The sequence below is a fragment of the Malaclemys terrapin genome, chromosome 4 (genome assembly GCF_027887155.1).
Source record: "Malaclemys terrapin pileata isolate rMalTer1 chromosome 4, rMalTer1.hap1, whole genome shotgun sequence".
NCBI lineage: Eukaryota > Metazoa > Chordata > Testudines > Emydidae > Malaclemys > Malaclemys terrapin.
In genome coordinates, this window is record NC_071508.1 from 33,481,308 (window position 1) to 33,500,347 (window position 19,040).

The 19,040-nt window shown below is 51.7% G+C and overlaps 1 protein-coding gene across 1 annotated transcript; it reads left to right on the forward strand.

Annotated features, from left to right (window-relative positions):
* The first annotated feature begins 1,783 nt into the window (after positions 1-1,783).
* Positions 1,784-13,713, forward strand: LOC128837311 (zona pellucida sperm-binding protein 1-like). The gene is made up of 13 exons (XM_054028368.1): positions 1,784-2,022; positions 5,108-5,229; positions 5,519-5,695; positions 6,116-6,224; positions 8,762-8,905; positions 9,570-9,754; positions 9,842-9,939; positions 10,877-11,004; positions 11,097-11,286; positions 11,374-11,524; positions 12,304-12,388; positions 12,914-13,035; positions 13,536-13,713. The coding sequence occupies exons 1-12, from the start codon at positions 1,830-1,832 to the stop codon at positions 13,024-13,026; spliced, it is 1,695 nt and encodes a 564-aa protein (XP_053884343.1). The 5' UTR covers positions 1,784-1,829; the 3' UTR covers positions 13,027-13,035; positions 13,536-13,713.
* Positions 13,714-19,040: the final 5,327 nt, after the last annotated feature.

Here is a 19,040-nt window from a genome sequence, read left to right on the forward strand (position 1 = left end):
ATGGCTGAGCCATTACAAACATTGAATCTATCTCCCCTTGTAAGTATTCTCACACTTCTTATCAAACTGTCTGTACTGGGCTAGCTTGATTATCACTTCAAAAGTTTTTTTTCACTTACTTAATTGGCCTCTCAGAGTTGGTAAGACAACTCCCACCTGTTCATGCTCTCTGTATGTGTGTTTATATATCTCCTCAATATATGTTCCATTCTATGCATCCGAAGAAGTTGGCTGTAGCCCACGAAAGCTTATGCTCTAATAAATTTGTTAGTCTCTAAGGTGCCACAAGTACTCCTGTTCTTTTTCCAATTCTTCTGTTCCTCACCTGTCATGTTAGGTTAATCAGAAGGATGGCTGCTCAGCAGTGCTGCAGGACTGTCCCACCTGTGTTTGCAAGGCTCCCTTGGAAAAGGCTGCCCACCCACAATCCTTCACCATCAGCCCAGAACCATCAACCAACACCTGAGCGACCCTCGATGAACATCGTCTTCATAGACCAGAGAACACTGTGCCTGGAAGCTGATCTCTGTGACACAGTTAATCAGCTCAAGAAGCAGATCATGCAGAAGACGAAGTTTGGTGACTTGGGGTCCATTGCTCTGCTGTATGAAGGCTGGGAACTGAAGGGCCTAGACAAAATGGAGCAGCAGGAAGTGAAGAACCAGGCCAACCTGGTCATGTTGTTCAGATGTGCGGGAGGAGAAGGAAGCAGGAAAAGGATGGGGAGAGGTCCCTTATCATTAGAGCAGAAGATTGTTTGCATTTGAAAGAAACTGCGTGTATTTTTCCCAGGCACTTCTAGGGCACCAATCAACATCACATCTAGGCACTGGTTGTTGTGTCCAGCTTTTCATACTACGTAGGTTTGAAAAGTGTCATTTAAAAGACTGTGTCTCAATGTTTTTTTCAAAATACAATCCTTGGGTGGAAAATGGAAATAAACTAAGAAGAATATTAGCAAGCCAGCTGAGTTTCTTTTCTCCTGTGTCTTCTGTTCACCTTTTTGTTTTCAATTCTGGTCATGCTCCCCTCAGAGGAGGTTTTCAGACTTTCATGTTGAAAGAGGGGCAGCATGAACTCCTGGTCTGTGCACAGCATATGCAATCAGGACCCCTGAGTTCTAATCTCAAGCCTGACACTAATCTCCTGCTGTGACCTTGGGCATGTCGCTGTGCTGCCCTGTGCCTCAGTTTTCCCATCTGTATAATGGGGATAATGATACTTATTTCTCTCACCAGAGGTGTAGTGAAGCTCAATGAATGTGTACTAAGAACTCTGAGCAGCTTGAAGGGATGAGGATGTGGAGGAGGGAAAGAATAAATGTAGACAAGGGAGGGAAATACATGACTGGAAAGGAAACTGTGGGACATCAAGTGCAGCCCCTTGCTATCGCAGGCAACCCCATCAAACATGCTGCCTCCTCACCAGGCGATCAACCCCCAGTTTCTTGCATGGCAGGCAGAGATCTGCACCACTACATGAAAGAGGAACACAGAGAAATAGAGGGGAAAAGAAGATCATGTGGAGAGGGAAGCTTCAATTGCCATCACAATATCAAAACAAGAACTGAGAGGAGGGCAGGAAGCTGGGGTTGCATTTGAAGATGGGGGTAGGAGCTTTGCTGACATTTCCCTTTCACCCTGAGCTTTGCGCTTGTGACCCGGCCCCTCAGCAGCAGCAGGGAGCTCCCCAGATGCAGCCTCTCTGCTCTCATGGTTCACACCCTGCCCCTTCCCACACTGATCCTATAAAGCCCCAGTCCCATAGCTTCCTCTTTCTTGTATGAGAAGTGGCTGCTGGGCAGGGTTTTGCTAGCAGCTCCTGAAACCATGGGGCTGGGCTGTAGGTATTTTGTGAGCTTAGTGCTGCTCTGGTCCCTGGGGACAGCCCTTGGGCAGGGGGACTTCCTTGGGATCAGTTTCTCTGTCTTGCAGCGTGGGTATGAGTATGACTGTGGAGACTATGGGATGCAGCTGTTGGTCTTTCCCAGCCCAGGCCGCACTGTCCGCTTCAAAGTTGTGGGTAAGTGGCTGCCTGTTGGGGTCCTATGCCTTTCCATCTGCTAATAGTGTTAACTGGGAACTTCTGACTTAATTACTTCTATTGGGCAGGCTGGCGAAGGGATGTGATCTCTTAACCTTCAGTTGTGAGGTGACCTCCTTCCTTTTGCCATGATCTCAGCTGGCCTGCCTGTTAACCTTTGGATCGTGAACTCCTGGGCTAGTCTGACTGAAGGGGTAATTTCCTGCATGTCCTTGGGAGCCCTTGTTGTTGAATTAAATATAAGTATCCATTGTCCTAATGACTGGTCTAGAGCTAACTTGTGCTCCCCTCTATGGGGGAGTGGTGACTGCAGCTCCTCCAGGAACTAAAAACAGTGAATGGCCATTAAGCAATCTAGCTGTTTTGCCTTAACTCCCGAGAGGTACCACCTCCTGGAGAGGCTCCCATACACTAGTCCAAACTGGGCTCTCTGAGAACCAACAGACCAAGAAAGGACTCCTGGAAAATGAGCCTGAGCTTAAACTGATGCAGCAAAGGGACAGACCTGTCTCACCAAGGGTTGGAGGGGCAATGCTTGGGGGAAAGGTTGGAAGGAGTAACACCTACCAGAGCTTGAGTTGGCCATTGTGGTGCCCTCTGGTCAGCTTCTTAGCATGCATGTAGAATCTTCTTTTTTTTAACATCTCCTCTGTTTTAAGAATAAATGTGCTTGCTTAGAAGATGCTGAGTGGTAACTTACAGCAGCTGGCAATACACTGGTCATACCTAGGTTCCTACCAAATTCATAGTCACAGGATTTAAACTGTAAATTTCATGATTTCAGCTATTTAACTCTGAAATTGTAGGGGTCCTTACCCAAAAAATAGGCAGGGGGGAATTGCAGTACTGCTACTCTTACTTCTGTGCTGCTGGTGGGGTGCTGGGCACCTCAAAGAGGATGGATCTAGACTGTTCTCAGTGGTACCAGATGATAGAACAAGGAGTAATGGTCTCAAGTTGCAGTGTGGGAGGTTTAGGTTGGATATTAGGAAAAACTTTCACTAGGAGGGTGGTAAAGCACTGGAATGGGTTCCCTAGGGAGGTGGTGGAATCTCCTTCCTTTAAGGCCCGGCTTGACAAAGCACTGGCTGGGATGATTTAGTTAGGGATTGGTCCTGCTTGAGGGCCCTCCCAACCGTGATATTCTATTATAACAGCTGCTGCTTTCTGGCTGCCCAGCTCTAAAGGCAGTGCAGAACTAAGGGTGGCAATACCATGACCCCCCCTAAAATAACCTTGTGACCCCCTGCAACTTCCTTTTGTGTCAGGACCTCCAATTTGAGACATGCTAGTATCCCCCATGAAATCTACATAGTATAGGGTAAAAGCACACAAGACCAGATTTCATAGTTGGTGACTCATTTTTCATGGCTGTGGATTTGGTAGGGCCCTACCTATTGGAGAGAAAGCAAAGTGCAGGTGCTGGCCATTTAGGCAGTCTGGCTTGCTGTGGATACTGCAGTGTAGGCAGGGAACACACTGGTCAGGAGGTAAAGAGGTGCAGGCATCTGCCCAAGAGAGGTGATGGCCAAGGAACTGAGGGCCTAGAGTAGATGTCCTCAAGGGACCACAAGGAGGGAATACAGGTCCAGTTACTCTGAACTGACACTATCCTTTATGCCTCACAGCACATCTTGTGAGTCACTGCTCCTAGCAGGGCCGGCCTTAGCAAGAGCGGGGCTCAATTCCTGGGGGCGGGGCTTGCTGGCAGCAAGCCCCGCTCCCAGGAATCGGGCCCCGCTTGGGCTGGGGTCGCGGGGTTTGGGGCCGGGCCGGAGCCGCTGGAGCCGGGCCGGAGTCGCTCGGCCCGAGGCCGAGCCGGCGCGCCGGGGCCCGAGCCAGAGCCGCTGGGGCCCGAGGGGCTCAGGCCAGCGCCCCGGGGCCCGAGCCGGGCCGGGGGTGCTCGGCTGGGGCCGCTTGGGTGGGGCCAGGGCCTGAGCCAGAGCCGCCGGGGCCTGAGCCAGAGGTGTTCGGGGCCGGGCCGGCACCCCGGGGCCCGAGCCGGGGCCAGGGGTGCTTGGCTGGAGCTGTGGGGCCGTGCTGGGGGTGCTCGGCCGAAACTGGGGCTGCTGTCCCGGGGCCTGTGCCGGGCTGGAGCCAGAGCCGCCAGGGCCGGACTGGGCCGCGCCGCGCCTCCCAGGAGCCCTCCTCGCGCCCCCCCCCTTACCAGTTGCTGCCGCCGCCTGCCCCTTTTCAGACTTCCCGCGAACATCTGATTCGCGGGAAGCAGGGGAGGGGGCGGAGCATTCAGGGGAGGGGAGGAGGGGGAAGTGAGCTGGGGGCGGAGTGGACAGCTGCGGGGCCCTCTTAGGCACGGGGCCCAATTCAGCTGAATCGGCTTAAAGCCGGCCCTGGCTCCTAGGATGTATCTGGATGGCCTAAACAGGCTGGTGCCAAACCTAACTCTCTTCCTTCTAGCTTATGTTATTGCACATGTTCCTGCTCCAAAATAAGCCTGTCAGTTGCAAGTCCTGGACTGAAGGCAGAGGACACGAGCCTTCTTACCTCAGTGGCAAGGGGGGGGGATAGCTCAGTGGTTTGAGCATTGGTCTGATAAACCCAGGGTTATAAATTCAATCCTTGAGGGGGCCACTTAGGGATTTGGGGCAAAAAAAGATCAGTAGTTGGTCCTGCTAGTGAAGGCAGGGGGCTGGACTTGATGACCTTACAAGGTCCCTTCCAGTTCTAGGAGATAGGATATCTCCATTAAGTTAAAATTCTTGTAACCTCCCAAAGGATTGGCTTTGAGTTCTCAGCTGCTTATGCGGCATAGGCTTGTCTTATGGGATAACTTTACGTTGGAGTCACTGCAGTGTTGTAATAGGGCTATGTCCCAAAACCTCACTTTGGAATCAGCTGATCCCTTATAAATGGGGAATCTTCCTATTTTAGGATCAGGCCTATCTGAGCTGCACTGAGACTGCACAATGTAGTGGACATCTGTCCCTGCTCCAAATAGGAGTACTTAAGAGACATGGGTCTTCTGCACTACTGGGGTGGGGGGAGGGTGCTGAAGGAACTCTCATGTCAAATTTCTCCTGCCACCTCCATGCTATCTCCACAGATGAGTTTGGGACAGCCTTTGAGGTTACTAACTGCTCCATCTGCCTCCACTGGGTCACATCTCCCCAGGAAGGGGCAGTGATCTTCTCAGCAGGCTACAATGGCTGTCATGTGCTGAAGAAGGTGAGTTTCTGCACCTCTGACCTCCATGGCATCCTCTGTGCTCCTGTTACGAAGACCTGTGCCTGCATCCCAGCAAAGCACAGTCCTTGACTCTGGTGCAGAAAGTGTCACTGAGCATCACAACAATGAAGTTTATTGTGGGCTGTCCAACTAACCTTATTGACCTCTCCCATAACCCCCAGCAGAGAGGTAAAGTTGTTGGCTCCCTACTAGTTTCCCTGCACCTATTTCTATTAATGCCTCAGGGTTGATTGACACACCTAATACTTGCACTTTCTTTTTTGTACAGGATGGCCGTAATCACCTGCGGGTCCGTGTAGAAGAACTGCTGAGCACCAGGGCTGTTGCTGCCACCCGTGATGTGAACATGACCTGCCCCAAGCCCACTGAACATGACTTAACTCCAGAGGAGACCATGCGCTACGTGCCACAGCCAGGCCCGGTGCCTCAGCCGCAGCCGGGCCTGGTGCGCCCGGTGCCTCAGCCGCAGCCGGGCCTGGTGCGCCCGGTGCCTCAGCCGCAGCCGGGCCTGGTGCGCCCGGTGCCTCAGCCGCAGCCGGGCCTGGTGCGCCCGGTGCCTCAGCCGCAGCCGGGCCTGGTGCGCCCGGTGCCTCAGCCGCAGCCGGGCCTGGTGCGCCCGGTGCCTCAGCCGCAGCCGGGCCTGGTGCGCCCGGTGCCTCAGCCGCAGCCGGGCCTGGTGCGCCCGGTGCCTCAGCCGCAGCCGGGCCTGGTGCGCCCGGTGCCTCAGCCGCAGCCGGGCCTGGTGCGCCCGGTGCCTCAGCCGCAGCCGGGCCTGGTGCGCCCGGTGCCTCAGCCGCAGCCGGGCCTGGTGCGCCCGGTGCCTCAGCCGCAGCCGGGCCTGGTGCGCCCGGTGCCTCAGCCGCAGCCGGGCCTGGTGCGCCCGGTGCCTCAGCCGCAGCCGGGCCTGGTGCGCCCGGTGCCTCAGCCGCAGCCGGGCCTGGTGCCGTACATCTATCCTCCACTAAGTAATATAGGTACATTCTCCTGTGTCTCCACTGCTGGGATTCTGGGAAGCTGTCTTTGCACTTCACTAGGGTTACCATGTCTGAACTTTCAAAAAAGAGGATATTCCATTGGGGGGGAGGGCGGAGTGCTACCCCCTCCCCCTAGCCACTCCTTCCCACTTCCCACACCCTGACTGCCCCCCACAGAACCCCCAACCCATCCAACCCCACCAGATCCCCGGGACTCCCACACCTATCCAACCGCTGCCTGACCTCTGACCCATCTAACCCCCTTTGCTCCCTGTCCCTGACTGTCCCAACCCCTCTCCACATCCCTGCCCCCTGACCAGGGCTGGCTCTGGCTTTTTTGCTGCCCTAGGCAGAAAAGCCCCCTCCCCCGCCCGAGCACCGGGGGGAGGGCGGCGAGCCCGGCCGGGGCTCTCCCCGGCCGGCCGGAGCGCTGCCCGCCTCCAGGCGCCGCCCAAGCACATGCTTGGTGGGCTGGTGCCTGGAACCGGCCCTGCCCCTGACAGCCCCCCTGAATTCCCAACCCCCTTGCTCCTTGTCCCCTGACTGCCCCCCTTCTCCAACTCCCCAGCCCCCTACTGTGCTGCTCGGCTTAGAGCTGGTGTCTGGCTTAGGGTTACTATTCGCCCAGATTCTGCCGGACATGTCCGGCTTTTTTGAGTTAAAAATAGCGTCGGGGGGAATTTGTAAATGTCCGGATTTCCCCCCCTGCAGAGCGCGCATGGCTGACAGGGCATCCGGTCGGATCGTGCCACTCGCACGGGTCTCCTGCAGCCAGTGCCCTTCCTCCACTTCCCCCTCCTCTCCCCTGCAACTTGAGATCACTCCCCTCCTCTCTCTCCCTCCCTCCCCCTCCCTGCATTCGCAGATCACCGGCCGGCCGTTCGCCTCGGGCCTCCGGCAGTCTGGAGCTCCTCCCCTGCTGCCCAGCCAGCTGCTCTGCAGCACTCTGTTCTGAGCGGCAGGGTAAGGGAACCGGGGGTCAGAGAAGCGGCAGGGAGGTTCTGTGGGGGGGGGTAGTAAAGAGACAGGGAGCAGGGGGGAGGGTTGGATGGGTCAGGAGTTCGGGGGGGGGGGGCTGTCTGGGGGTGGGGAGTGGTTGGATGGGGCGTGGGAGTCCCTGGTGTCTGTCTGGGGGTGGGGGTGTGGATAAGGGTTGGGGCAGTCAGGGGACAGGTAGGGGGTAGGGACCTAGGGGGCCAGTTAGGATGGGGGGGGAAGGTCTCAGGAGGGGGCAGTCAGGGGACAAGGAGTGGGGGGGGGAGGGTTGGGGGTTCTGAGGGGGCGGGAAGTGGGAGGGAGTGGAAGGGGCAGGGGCAGGGCTAGGGCAGGACTGGGTGGGGCTAGGGCGGTGCTCCTCCTGTCCTCTTTTTTGATTGTTGAAATATGGTAACCCTAGTCTGGCTGAGCACCCTGCCCGAGTGGTGTGCTGAGGCTGTGGATGAGGGGGGAAGCAGGGGAGGGGCTCTGGCCGCCGCGTTCCCTCACAGGCGCACAGCCCCACCCCCAGCGCTGCTGGGCGGTGTGCTAAGGCTGCAGGGGATGGGGGGAGCCGAGAAGGGGCTTTGGCTGCTGAGGCCCCAGTGCGAGCGGCGCTCGGCCGCCCTGTCAGCCACTTCTCGGTCAATAAATAGCCGACTGGGGGGAAATCCTGGACATTTTTAGAAATCCCTCTCCCCCCTCCCCCGTCCAGATGGCTATTTAAAGAGCGAAAAGCTGGACATGTCCAGGGAAGCCCGGATGTATGGTAGCCCTACTCTTCACCCTTGCCCAGGACACTGCAGAACACCTTCAAATTCAGAACTTAGCCCATCCTGACTCTGAGGCCTCTACCGAGAACTATCATGGCTTGTGTCAGCAACTGGGGCTTGATGATAAAAACAGAACTATGACCTTTCTTGTACTAATGTGCTTTGGGAGTGTGGATCTGAGCATGTGGTGTCTGGTCCATGGGTATTGTGTAACACCTGTGTAGGTGGGATCTGTTGTGGTGATTGGGTCTGCACATTTACTCTAATTGTGAGATTCACTGTAAAATGTGGAAGTTCATAAAAATGCCACGAAGTGGTGATGGTGGGCAGGGATGCAGGGGAGGTATAAAGGAGACAGACTGAATTAGTCTAAATGAAAAGGCCTACTGATATAACTCAAGGACCAAGTTGAAACCATAATCAGTAAAAACAGATGTGGAACCAGAAACAAGTGAACACTTGTTTACCAATGAGGCCTAATAATAAGGGGGTGGGCTAGTCTATCCATCGTTTTCTTGTGGGTCCTTAAAGACTGTAGTTGTGGGGGAAGACCGAACAAATGAAGGCTACTAGAGCAAGCTTCACCATTATCGCTACCACCCCACTGTCTCCTGGGGCTCTGGACTTTCTTTGCCCTAATCCTGAGGCATATCCTAACCAGGCCAGAGGGATCCAGATGACCTCTCCACACCATCAGTGGTACCCAAAAGTGTATTGGAGTAGCAAAGTGGCCATGTACTGTGCTCCAATCATCTTCTGTGCTCAGTGGTCTGTAACCTAATCTTCCAGGTGCCCGCCTGACACCAGAGCAGTGCCAAGTGGTGGCTGGGAAGATCCCCTGTGCAAATGCCCTTGACCAAGCTGCCTGCTTCCAGGCTGGCTGCTGCTATGATGGGACTGACCCAACTACTCCTTGCTACTATGGAAACACAGGTAAAGGACCAGCTGAAGGAGTTCTGTCCCATAGAGCTCAGGGCATGTTCACATGTTAACACTCAGTTGGAGGAGGAGCTAAGCCCTGAGCCAGCAACTGCTGCTGTCTTGTTCCATCTCCACTGGGCAGGGAGAAGAAGCAGGGGATGGAAACTGTCCCCAGATCACATATTCAGGGCCCAGAGTTGATGTAAACTGAGTACATCCATAGATGTTCACACCCAGGTTTGTGGTCCTTCCCACTTAAAGCATGGAAGCTCTCCACAATGATTCCCATTGCCCCAACCATAAAGGTGGAGAGGAAATGGCTCAAGAATGCAAGCCTGAACTCTCAACACCTGAGAAACCTCAATCAGTCTATGAAGGGCCTATGCAGAGTGTGCAAGGAAAGTAGAAAGAATCCATCTGATCTCCAGGGGGTTTCATTGAGGGAATACCATGGCCCAAGCCCTCCTTTCCATAGCCTTCTCTCTTTCTGAAGGAGAAATGGGCGGGGGCATACTAGCCTATGTTCTGAGACACAGTGAATATTGGCCTCTTCCCTCAGCATGTCTGTGCCCAAACCTAACTCTGGCTTGTAATAAAGGGTTGGGGTTCCTGCCCCCACATGTTCAGCATCATTAGGCTGCAATTGCCGTGCTTACCCTACTCCTTTGTGTTGCAGTCACTCTTCAGTGCCTCATGGATGGTCACTTTATTCTGGTGGTCTCCAGGGACATGTCTGACCACCCCATCATCCTGGACAATGTACGGCTAGCCTATGCCCAGGCAGGGTGCAATCCCATCAGCATGACAGAAGCTTTTGTGATCTTCCGCTTCCCCGTCACACAATGTGGCACCACAGTACAGGTGACAATACATCCCCTGACATGTAGCACAGACTCTTCTGCTTCTCAAGAAGGGACTAAACACCTCCTGTTTCCCATTCCCTTCCAGGTGATTGGGGACAAATTGATCTATGAGAATCAGCTGATCTCTGGCATTGACATACAGACTGGGCCACAGGGCTCCATCACTCGGGACAGCACCTTCATGTAAGTTGGTCAACTTCTGTTCTGCATAGACAAGAGTCTTTCAGTGTGAGACCAATCCTCTCTGAGGAATCTAACAGATAACCTGTCAACTCCCTTAGTTGCTAATTTTTTCAGGACAGAAGAATCTCAAAATGCTACGAGTCAGTCTTAATTCTGCCCTCTCTATGGTAGATAGCTGACTTTCCAGTACCACCAAGCAAGACTACCTTGCAGTTCAGGACTGCTAACAAATACTAGAGCTTGACAACTCTACACTTCAGTAGGAGGGAGAGCTGACTTTCTGGGGAAAACAGAAATCAAAATTTTGGATTCTAGTCTGTTGGAATTTGTCATAAAAGATTAACTTTGATTAAAATCTTCTAAAATATCCTGTGGAAAACTGACACTTTTGATGCATGTCCCAGTCCAATGACGAGGAAGAATAAAACAAGACTGAAATTTGGCTGGGATGCTAGGGGGATGGCTTCTACTGTAGCAAACCACCATACAATTAATGGCAAGTTACGAGAGCCTCTTTCTGAATCTCTTAAGTAATGACTGCCCACCTCTCCCTATACTAGGGCACTAACTTGGTGCTGACTCAAAAGAACAAGTGTCAATGACTGAATTGTCAACTGTCCATTGGAGACTTCCCTTGGATCTCTTCCATTCAAGTACTGACTTAAATCTGCCAACACGGTTCAGTCTGACTAGATCACAGCTTGAGGCAGTAGGCCAAAAACCTGAGATTAGCTTGGGAATGAGCAACTGTGTAGGATCTTATACACTCAGCGAGTGGCACTTGGATCTTGCCACGTTGAGCAGTGGTGGGCATTTAAACTAATGGGTACAAATAGCCACAGGGGAGCATGAAGATGCACAAAATGTGACTCTAAAACACCTTAACTTGGCTAACAAACCTCAGCCCAATCTCCACCCTCTACTCTCTCCTGTGCAGCCTCCATGCTCGTTGCATCTACAATGCTAGTGACTTCCTGCCAGTCCAGGTCAAGGTCTTCTTGCCCCCTATACCTGCACCAGTCACCCAGGCAGGACCCCTCCGGTTTGAGCTGCGCATCGCCACAGGTAAGTGACGCCTCAGTCCAGGGCAGCAAACTCATTCCCTGAAGGACCACAGGCATCTCAGATCTGCTCTCCTCCTGCCCTCTCCCCCACAGACCTGAGCTACACATCCTATCTCACAGAGAGAGACTATCCTGTGGTGAAGGTGCTCAGGGACCCAGTCTATGTGGAGGTTCGCATCCTGCAGAGAACAGACCCATCCCTGGTTCTGGTTCTGCACCAGTGCTGGGCCACCCCGAGTGCTAACCCCCTGCAGCAGCCACAGTGGCCCATCCTGGTGGACGGGTGAGTGGCTGGGGGCAAAGGGATTACTGTGTCTCAAGCAATGGTAATCCTGGGAACCTGCTTAAATCTACCCCTCCTTGTTCCTAGGTGCCCATTCCTAGGAGACAACTACAGAACCCAGCTTGTGCCCATGGGTCCTGCCTCATCTGAGCTGCCCTTCCCAACCCATTACCAGCGCTTTGTCCTCTCCACCTTTGCCTTTGTGGACTCTACTTCCCAGATGGTGCTCGAGGGACTGGTAAGGGTTGGGGGGGAGGGGGCTGAATGCCTGTCCTTGGTAGCCATTCCTGCTACAGCCAGGGAGTGACCCCTGAGCAGCCTCTTCCTCTTAAAGAGGAACTTTGCCCATCCAACTGGAAAAGCTCCATTTTGGAGGGTGTTGCAAGCTGCAGTCCCTGTGAGGAGTTATTCTGAATCCTGGTAGCTTGGTCACATTGAGCCAACTGGACCCACTCACCTATCACAATGTTCTGCAGCCCCACTTCTCTTCAGGAGCAGTGCTCCTCTATCATAAGAACCTGGTCTTGTGCCTTATGACCACTGAACTGCATGGTTCTGATCACTACTGACCTGGGTACAAGCCTGACCTTGGGTGGAAGCAGCTCTAGCATATAACCTGCATCTTTGCCTTCCACCAATTAGAAAATAGCATGAAGCTTTGGCTGCTGGAGTAGGGCCTCCTTGGGGTGGACAAATCCTACCCCAGTTCTCAATCCAAGAATAGCAAACTCATAGGTTTTGCCTGCTCAAGAAATTAGCTGAGGAAATCCTCCAGTGACTTGTACACACTGGCACCTCCTTGGCTGGTGATGTACCAGGGTGTATTGCCCTCTGCTGAACACCATAACTAAACTTCCCCAATGAAGATGCAAGCCTAGTATTACAGTAACTAATCTGACCTCAAAGGTTAAAAGGGCCAGTCCTTTTTGGAGAAGCATGTTTGAGGCTGTGCACTTGCTGAGTTGCATGACTGGCCAGTGCATTATGTAACTTGGGTTCCTGCCATGTCTGATTTAGGTGTACATCTTCTGTAGTGCTGCTGCCTGTTCACCATCCCAGCTGGAGTCCTGCAAGACCATATGCCCATCAGGGGTAACTGCAAGTAAGTCTGGCCTCTCTGTTCTAGGCATGGGTGTGGCATGCTGCTGCTGGTTCCAGACCCACACTGGCTGCAGCCCAGCCAGAGCTCTCAACTGTCCAATTAGCTATGTTCTGCAGCATAGAAACAGTTGGTAAGGAGTGTGAACTCCCACTCAGATCAGTGGATCAATTGCATGAGTAAGGTACTCCTCAATCTCTAAGAGCATCACGTAGCTGTACTGAGTTACTTCATGCCAATGCAGCTGACGCAGACCACTAGGTCAGATCCCCTGCCCATCCTTGTGGCAGTCATGATGTAACAATGGCTTGACTGTCTCCTGTAGCTGTGTAGGAACCAATAAACACTCCTTGTCCTCCAGGACAGTCCTGATTCTGGAGGTGTGAGCAGAGATCACCCCCTTGTCAGGCCAGCAGCTGGTTCTGAGTGAACTCTGCTTCAGCTTGTTGACTGCATCCTACTGGCAGCCCCGAAGAGCCTCCAGATTCTCTAATTCTCCCTCTCTCTCTCTCCTCCCCCGCCTCCCAGGAGGCCGTCGGTTCCTGACTATCCAAAATGAGACAGAGCCTGTCAATGTGGTGAGCTCTCGTGGGCCTGTGACTTTCCAGAACAGCCCAGAGACATTCAAAGAGCCAGTCTAGGGAATGAAGGTAACTATCCTCTCAGATCTCACACACCCCACTCAGTGGTGTCAGACACCACAGCCAGGCACATGGCAACTTCAGCCCTGTCTCATTAGGAGGCACTGTCTCCTGCCAATGTGTAAAGAGATGAGGTAGGGACTGAATCAATGACCTGCCTTGTAGGAGGGAGCTGGTAACAGAAGCTTGCTAGTAGCAGAGGATGCATGGACTCCCATCTGGCCTGGCTCTTACTCATGCCTCTGTTTGGGGAGTGGGGAACACAGGACTGAGACAAAAGTAAGTGAGGATGTCCTATTCAAAAGCACGTAGCTGGGATTTAAGTTGCTGGATAGCAGTATCCCCTAAGGGGCAGGGAGTCATGCAAAGAACCAGGTGCCTGCTTCCAGTTTAGAATTAGTGAGTAGGGATGGAGTCAGTCTTATCCCATCCCTGGTGGGGTAGATGAATCTAGGTATCCTTCATCTCCTCTGGCCACCTATCTAAGCCATAATCTCCTTTTCCCACAGACCCTGTCTCTAGACTGGATTTGTCCCCTGTGCTCCTGGCTGGGCTCTTGCTGGTGGTTGTGGGCTCCATCCTCATTGCTGTGATCATGCTTTGGAAGAGAAAAGGCTGGATGACCAGGTTCCAAAACCCTCATGAAGGAACATTGTAACAAAAAACAATAAAACTGGTTGTATTCTACTGGTGACCCCTATTCTCTTGGGGTGGGCCAGGACATGCAGAACACAAACAGCAGTTAAATTGTATTACTTTCTGTAAACCAAAGGTGGTATCCTTCCCCCACTGTCCCAGGTGTAGCCTTCTAAGGTACTAGGGCCCCACAAGTTCTCATAGACTTCATGAATGCACCAGGCCCTCCAAGCAAATATTAACTGCATCAAGGCTGCCTCAACCAGCACAAGTTTCCATAGCTCAATTTGCTAAGGAGAGCAAGAAGCAAGCCTTACATATCTGCAACTATGGTAAGTGTATGCTCAGCACAGAGTTCAGCACAGGTTTTTCCTGCATCTCAACACCCTGTTGCAAGTGTCTCCTTCAAGCATCCATGAGAAGAGGTACTCCCCTCTACACCACCTAAGGGCCAAAGTAGAGGAGTTCTCTAGGAGAATTCCATTACTACTCCTCTCCTCCTCCCCTCCCCCCCCCCAGGGCCTCTACATAATATTCCAAGAGTGGGGCACCATGCAGGGCCGGCTCTGGCTTTTTTGCCACCCTAGGCAGAAAAGCCACCTGCCACCCTCCCACCCCCCGAGCGCTGGGAGGAGGGCGGAGAGCCCAGCCGGGGCTCTCCGCTCTCCCCGGCGGCCAGAGCGCCGGGAGCAGGGCAGAGAGCCCGTCGCGGCTCTCTGCTCTCCCCGACCGGCCGGAGCGCCGGAGGGGAGGGTGGTGCCGCACCGCGCCCCTCCAGGTGCCACCCCAAGCATATGCTTGGTGGGCTGGTGCCTGGAGCCGGCCCTGGCACCATGTACTAGATCTACCCACAAGACTTGTCCTCTGAGAATGGAGGGTGAAGGTAGCTTATGTATCCAGATGGCACAAGCATTCAGATCCTCCAAAGCAGAGGTCAAAAATGCAGGGCAGTAGATTCTAGGTGTGCAACAGCCTAGAGCTGACACTCTAAAGTCTTGTCTAGAACTGAGAGCCCAGGTGTTTCACATACACTGCTGGATTGGGAGAGCCTGTAGCAACAATATGCTATACCAGTGCCTACACCACCAATGTATCTCCAGTGGTTAAGTGCCACTATAAGAGGAGATTTTGACAGCCCAGCAAAATGCCTAGGCTACTGCTAGTATTGGAATGTATTATGTTTATTGACAAAAGCAGCTGATGGCCTTTGTAGCAGCCTTAGCATAACTAGTCAGGAAGGGGTTGACCATGAGATGTGAGCATGACCCTGCTGCCTTCCTTGGTCAGCAATTTCAAAACAGCTTAAGTCTGCCTCTGGTTGTTTGTGGGTTGTTTTTTTTTTTTTTAAACAGGAAGTCAAACTAATCTTTAGACTGTGGTGCAGGAATAGTCCTGCAGCTGTAACAGATTAAAAATGCTTGCTTTAATGTGTTGATGCAATTGCAGCAGTTACTAATATAAAGGTGCTAGAAAGGTCTGAGGAATTTTGGATTTAACCTTCTGGACATCTCTTGGAATCCTTAGTGATGGGTGGATAGCTGGCCACTTGAGGGCCTCCCTCCAGACCATGAGTAACTCTTGTTTGGGGTGCTCTAACCCTTTAGCATATCTGTAAGTCCTTGACCTCAAAGTTTTGTTTTTTATTAAAGCAATTTGGGTTTGTGCCAATCTTTAATCTGACAGATGTTATGTTCCCCCTTTGACTTCTTCCTTTCAAAGAGTACAATTACCCCAAGCTTTGGGTTGAGAGATTCCCTGGGTAAAATGACTGGACCAACTGAAGCAAGTTCAGACCACTGAACAACTAACCTATTGGCAGGCACAGCCAATTCTGCTGTGCAATCCTCCTACCAAAAGGTTGGTGTACTCTCCAGGGCACAGGGAAGCGGCCTTATTACTAAAGTCCTACCAACTTCACAGCCATGAAAAATGCATCCTGGACCATGAAATCTGGTCTTTTGTTTTTACATTATACTATACAATTTCATGGGGAAGAACAACATTTCTCAAATTGGGGGTCCTGACCTAAGTTCCCTGTAAGCTGTGCAGCAGCTTATTTACTGTCAGGCAAGCACTCAGGGAACCAGTCCAGAGGGGACCTGCTTGGGGGGCCCTTCCCCAGCCCCAACCTGCCAGGGGAGAGGGGCCCATAGCTAGGGGGTGCTCAATCCCCCTTCCCCTAAGAAAATGAGCTCTATCTACTGAAAAGAGAGGTGGATAGAATGGGGGAACTTGAGGGCTGCATGTAATGTGGGAAGCCAGCTCTGTATTTACATAAAGACCTTAATCGTCAGCTGAGGTACTGAAGTGGTCCCATGCCTATCAGAGGCTGTCAAGGATGTCCATGGTCTCTGACCTGTGATTTCACCATCATCAGACTAAATGACTCATCCAAGATCACACTGGAAATTGGTTGCAGTGCCAGAAATTGGATGCAGAACCCAGGCCAACCTTCCTCTGCAGGCAGTAGAGAGGAAATAACACTTAAGTTGTCAATCTAATAGTCATTTTGCCATGTGTGACCAGACACATAGTAAAATGACTATTTGAGTGACAACTTAAGTGACACTTAACTAATGCACTAGATCTCTGCTAGAGAGTTTTCTTTATTTTTCTTTATTTTCTTCTTGCTGTTTGCTTACTACAAATAAAAATAAAAAGCCCCCAGCCTTTCTGGGCACTTCCCATTCTCCAGCCAGACTACAGCTTGTGATGCTATGCTATTGTGATGCTTGCTGGGCTACCCAGGGTTGTGAGAGACCTTGCTACCACCTGCCCTTAGCATGAGCCAGCCATGTCTGTGCCTGCAGTAGGTTAGCTCCCCAATGTCAACAGCTTCTGGCAAAATGAGCACTGCCTTTCAGGCCTCTGCAGGTCCCCTTCTCTCTGTACAGATTAACAGGCACACTCCAACCTCTGCGCATCCAGCCCCAGCTCCATTGGATGCTCACAGAATTCAGAGCCAGTACTCCCAAAGAAGTACACCCTAGCCTACTAGTTCCACCTCTGCTCACTGCTCTGCTTAACACACAGCACTTGGATACGTTTATAGTAAAAACAAGAAGAAATTTATTTAACAAAGATCAGAAATTCATGATGAAACAAGTAGAATTAATGGAAACCACTGGTTACAAACAGTGGTTTGCTGTTCCCCCACCGGTCTGATCCTCTCACCCTACCCCCATGCTGCTTTAACCCTACCCCCTCATTTCAGGGGGAGGGGCCATAGTGGTTTAGTGGTACTGGAGCCAGAATCGTGTGCCTGACCCACCACACCTTTCATATAAAACAAAATCATAGCATGCTGGCTAGAGCCTAAACTTAACTGACAAGACATTCCTCTGTCTTATAAAGATTAGCACAGCCAAAGTTTGTCTCCCAGCATCAGCCAGCTGTGATCTTCTGTTCATAACAAGCCAGCTGGCAGCTTGTCCCCTCGTGAAAGATAACTGGGTGTATCGCTGCACCCCCAGATAAAGTACCAATGAGCCATTGTCTTCACTTGCAGACAGGATAGCCTCCTGCTTGTTTATTTCTTCCAGTAAACTCCCTTTCTTGAAGACATCATACTTCCTTCACTAGTATTAGGCTTAGACTGTAGCTGGGCATCCATTGTGATTTTAATGTACATGTGGTCAAACTGATAGATAAGCATCTCTTGTCTGAAAGAAACTTTTTATCACCTTCTGGTGACCAGCCCCAAGTCACAGACCTGAAGAACATAATTTTCAGTATATATTCATATTTCCTTACACATTATCCATACATATATTTTGCAATGAATATGAGGACACAGGCTTTCAGGAAAGACCTTCCATAACACCCTTTGGTGAACTAGTATGTTGACACCAGAGCCAGCGATCTCTGTAACCCTTTACACCCCTTTGCCCTCTGCCAGTTGGCTCCAATAGGTCCCCGGGTCCCAATCTCCCATGGTGCAATGTGGTACCTCAGCAGAGAGAAGACTGTGGTGTATCATGGGAAATGTAGTCCTTCTGGACAGCACAGCCCATAGAGGAGAATGGGAGCACGAGGCACCTGAACTACACCTTCCACGAGACACCATGACAGCATTTCCCGATCAAAATGTTTTCAGTTGAAAATTAGGGGCCAGAAATGTTTGTTTTTCACCAACATTTTTTCAGTTTTAGTCTGAAAATTTGGGATTTTTTGATTTTTCACCAAATAGTCAAAAGTTTCTACAAGGGAAAAAAACATTTGCAGAGCAGCTCTAACCCTTACTTACGCTGAGCAGTAACTTGCTCTGGGAACAGTCCCATTTAAATCAACATGAGGATGGGATGCAGACTCTGGCCCTTCGGCCATAATGTCTTTGGGGCAGGAACTGCTTCTTACTAGGCGTATGTTCAGGACCCAGTACAATGGGGCCTTGATCTCGATTGGAGCGTCTGGGTGCCACTGTAATACAAATAATAATGGCAAAGAGTCCTGTGGCACCTTATAGACTGACAGACGTATAGGAGCATGAGCTTTCGTGGGTGAATGCCCACTTCTTCGGATGCATGTAGTGGAAATTTCCAGGGGGAGGTATCTGCATCCGAAGAAGTGGGCATTCACCCACGAAAGCTCATGCTCCTATACGTCTGTTAGTCTATAAGGTGCCACAGGACTCTTTGCTGCATTTACAGATCCAGACTAACACGGCTACCCCTTTGATACAAATAATAATAACAGTCAAGTGACTTGCCCAAGGGCATGGAAAATCTGTGGCAGAGCCACATTCAAAGTCAGACCATAACAGCAAAGCCCTGGCTGGGATGATTTAGTTGGGGATTGGTCCTGCTTTGTACAGGGGGTTGGACTAGATGATCTCCTGAAGTCCCTTCCAACCCTGATATTCTATGATTCTGTGATTCTATGACCCACAGCCTTGGGTCCACCCAGATCAACCTGCCCCCAGAAGTCACTGTACTAAGCTGGGGCTAGTGTGCTGCACCATTCCTATATATACTGCAGAATTGGTCACAGGCCAGGAATGGCTGTTATGGTGATACAAGGGAGGTTACAGGTCAGGATAGATGAGGACTGGAAGTGGTGGACACAAGGCCAAGCTTGGGGCAGGACTCCAATTATTCCCTACGAATAGCTGTTTCTTCTAGCTCCTCCTCACCCACTGGGAAAAGAGTGAATCTTGGAAGGAGATCCCCTTCCCTCCCACTGACACCCCACAGTGTGAGAGAGAGAAAAGGGGGAGAGTGAAAGTCACAGGCAAGGAAAGGGAGAGAAAGACAGGGCAAGAGAGGGGGACAGAGAGGGGACATCCCAAAAGCCAGAGTAATAGTAGTATTCACTGTGAGGGGGGGTTGTTTATTTGTTTTTGGTTGGGGGATTCAATGGTTACGTTTCCTTTCATCCTG

Coding starts and splice junctions, on each gene's coding strand:
- LOC128837311 (XM_054028368.1), top strand. CDS start 1,830: ATGGGGCTGGGCTGTAGGTATTTTGTGAGCTTAGTGCTGCTCTGGTCC. Junction 9,940..10,876: donor ACTCGGGACAGCACCTTCAT/GTAAGTTGGTCA, acceptor TCTCCTGTGCAG/CCTCCATGCTCGTTGCATCT. Junction 11,005..11,096: donor TGAGCTGCGCATCGCCACAG/GTAAGTGACGCC, acceptor TCTCCCCCACAG/ACCTGAGCTACACATCCTAT.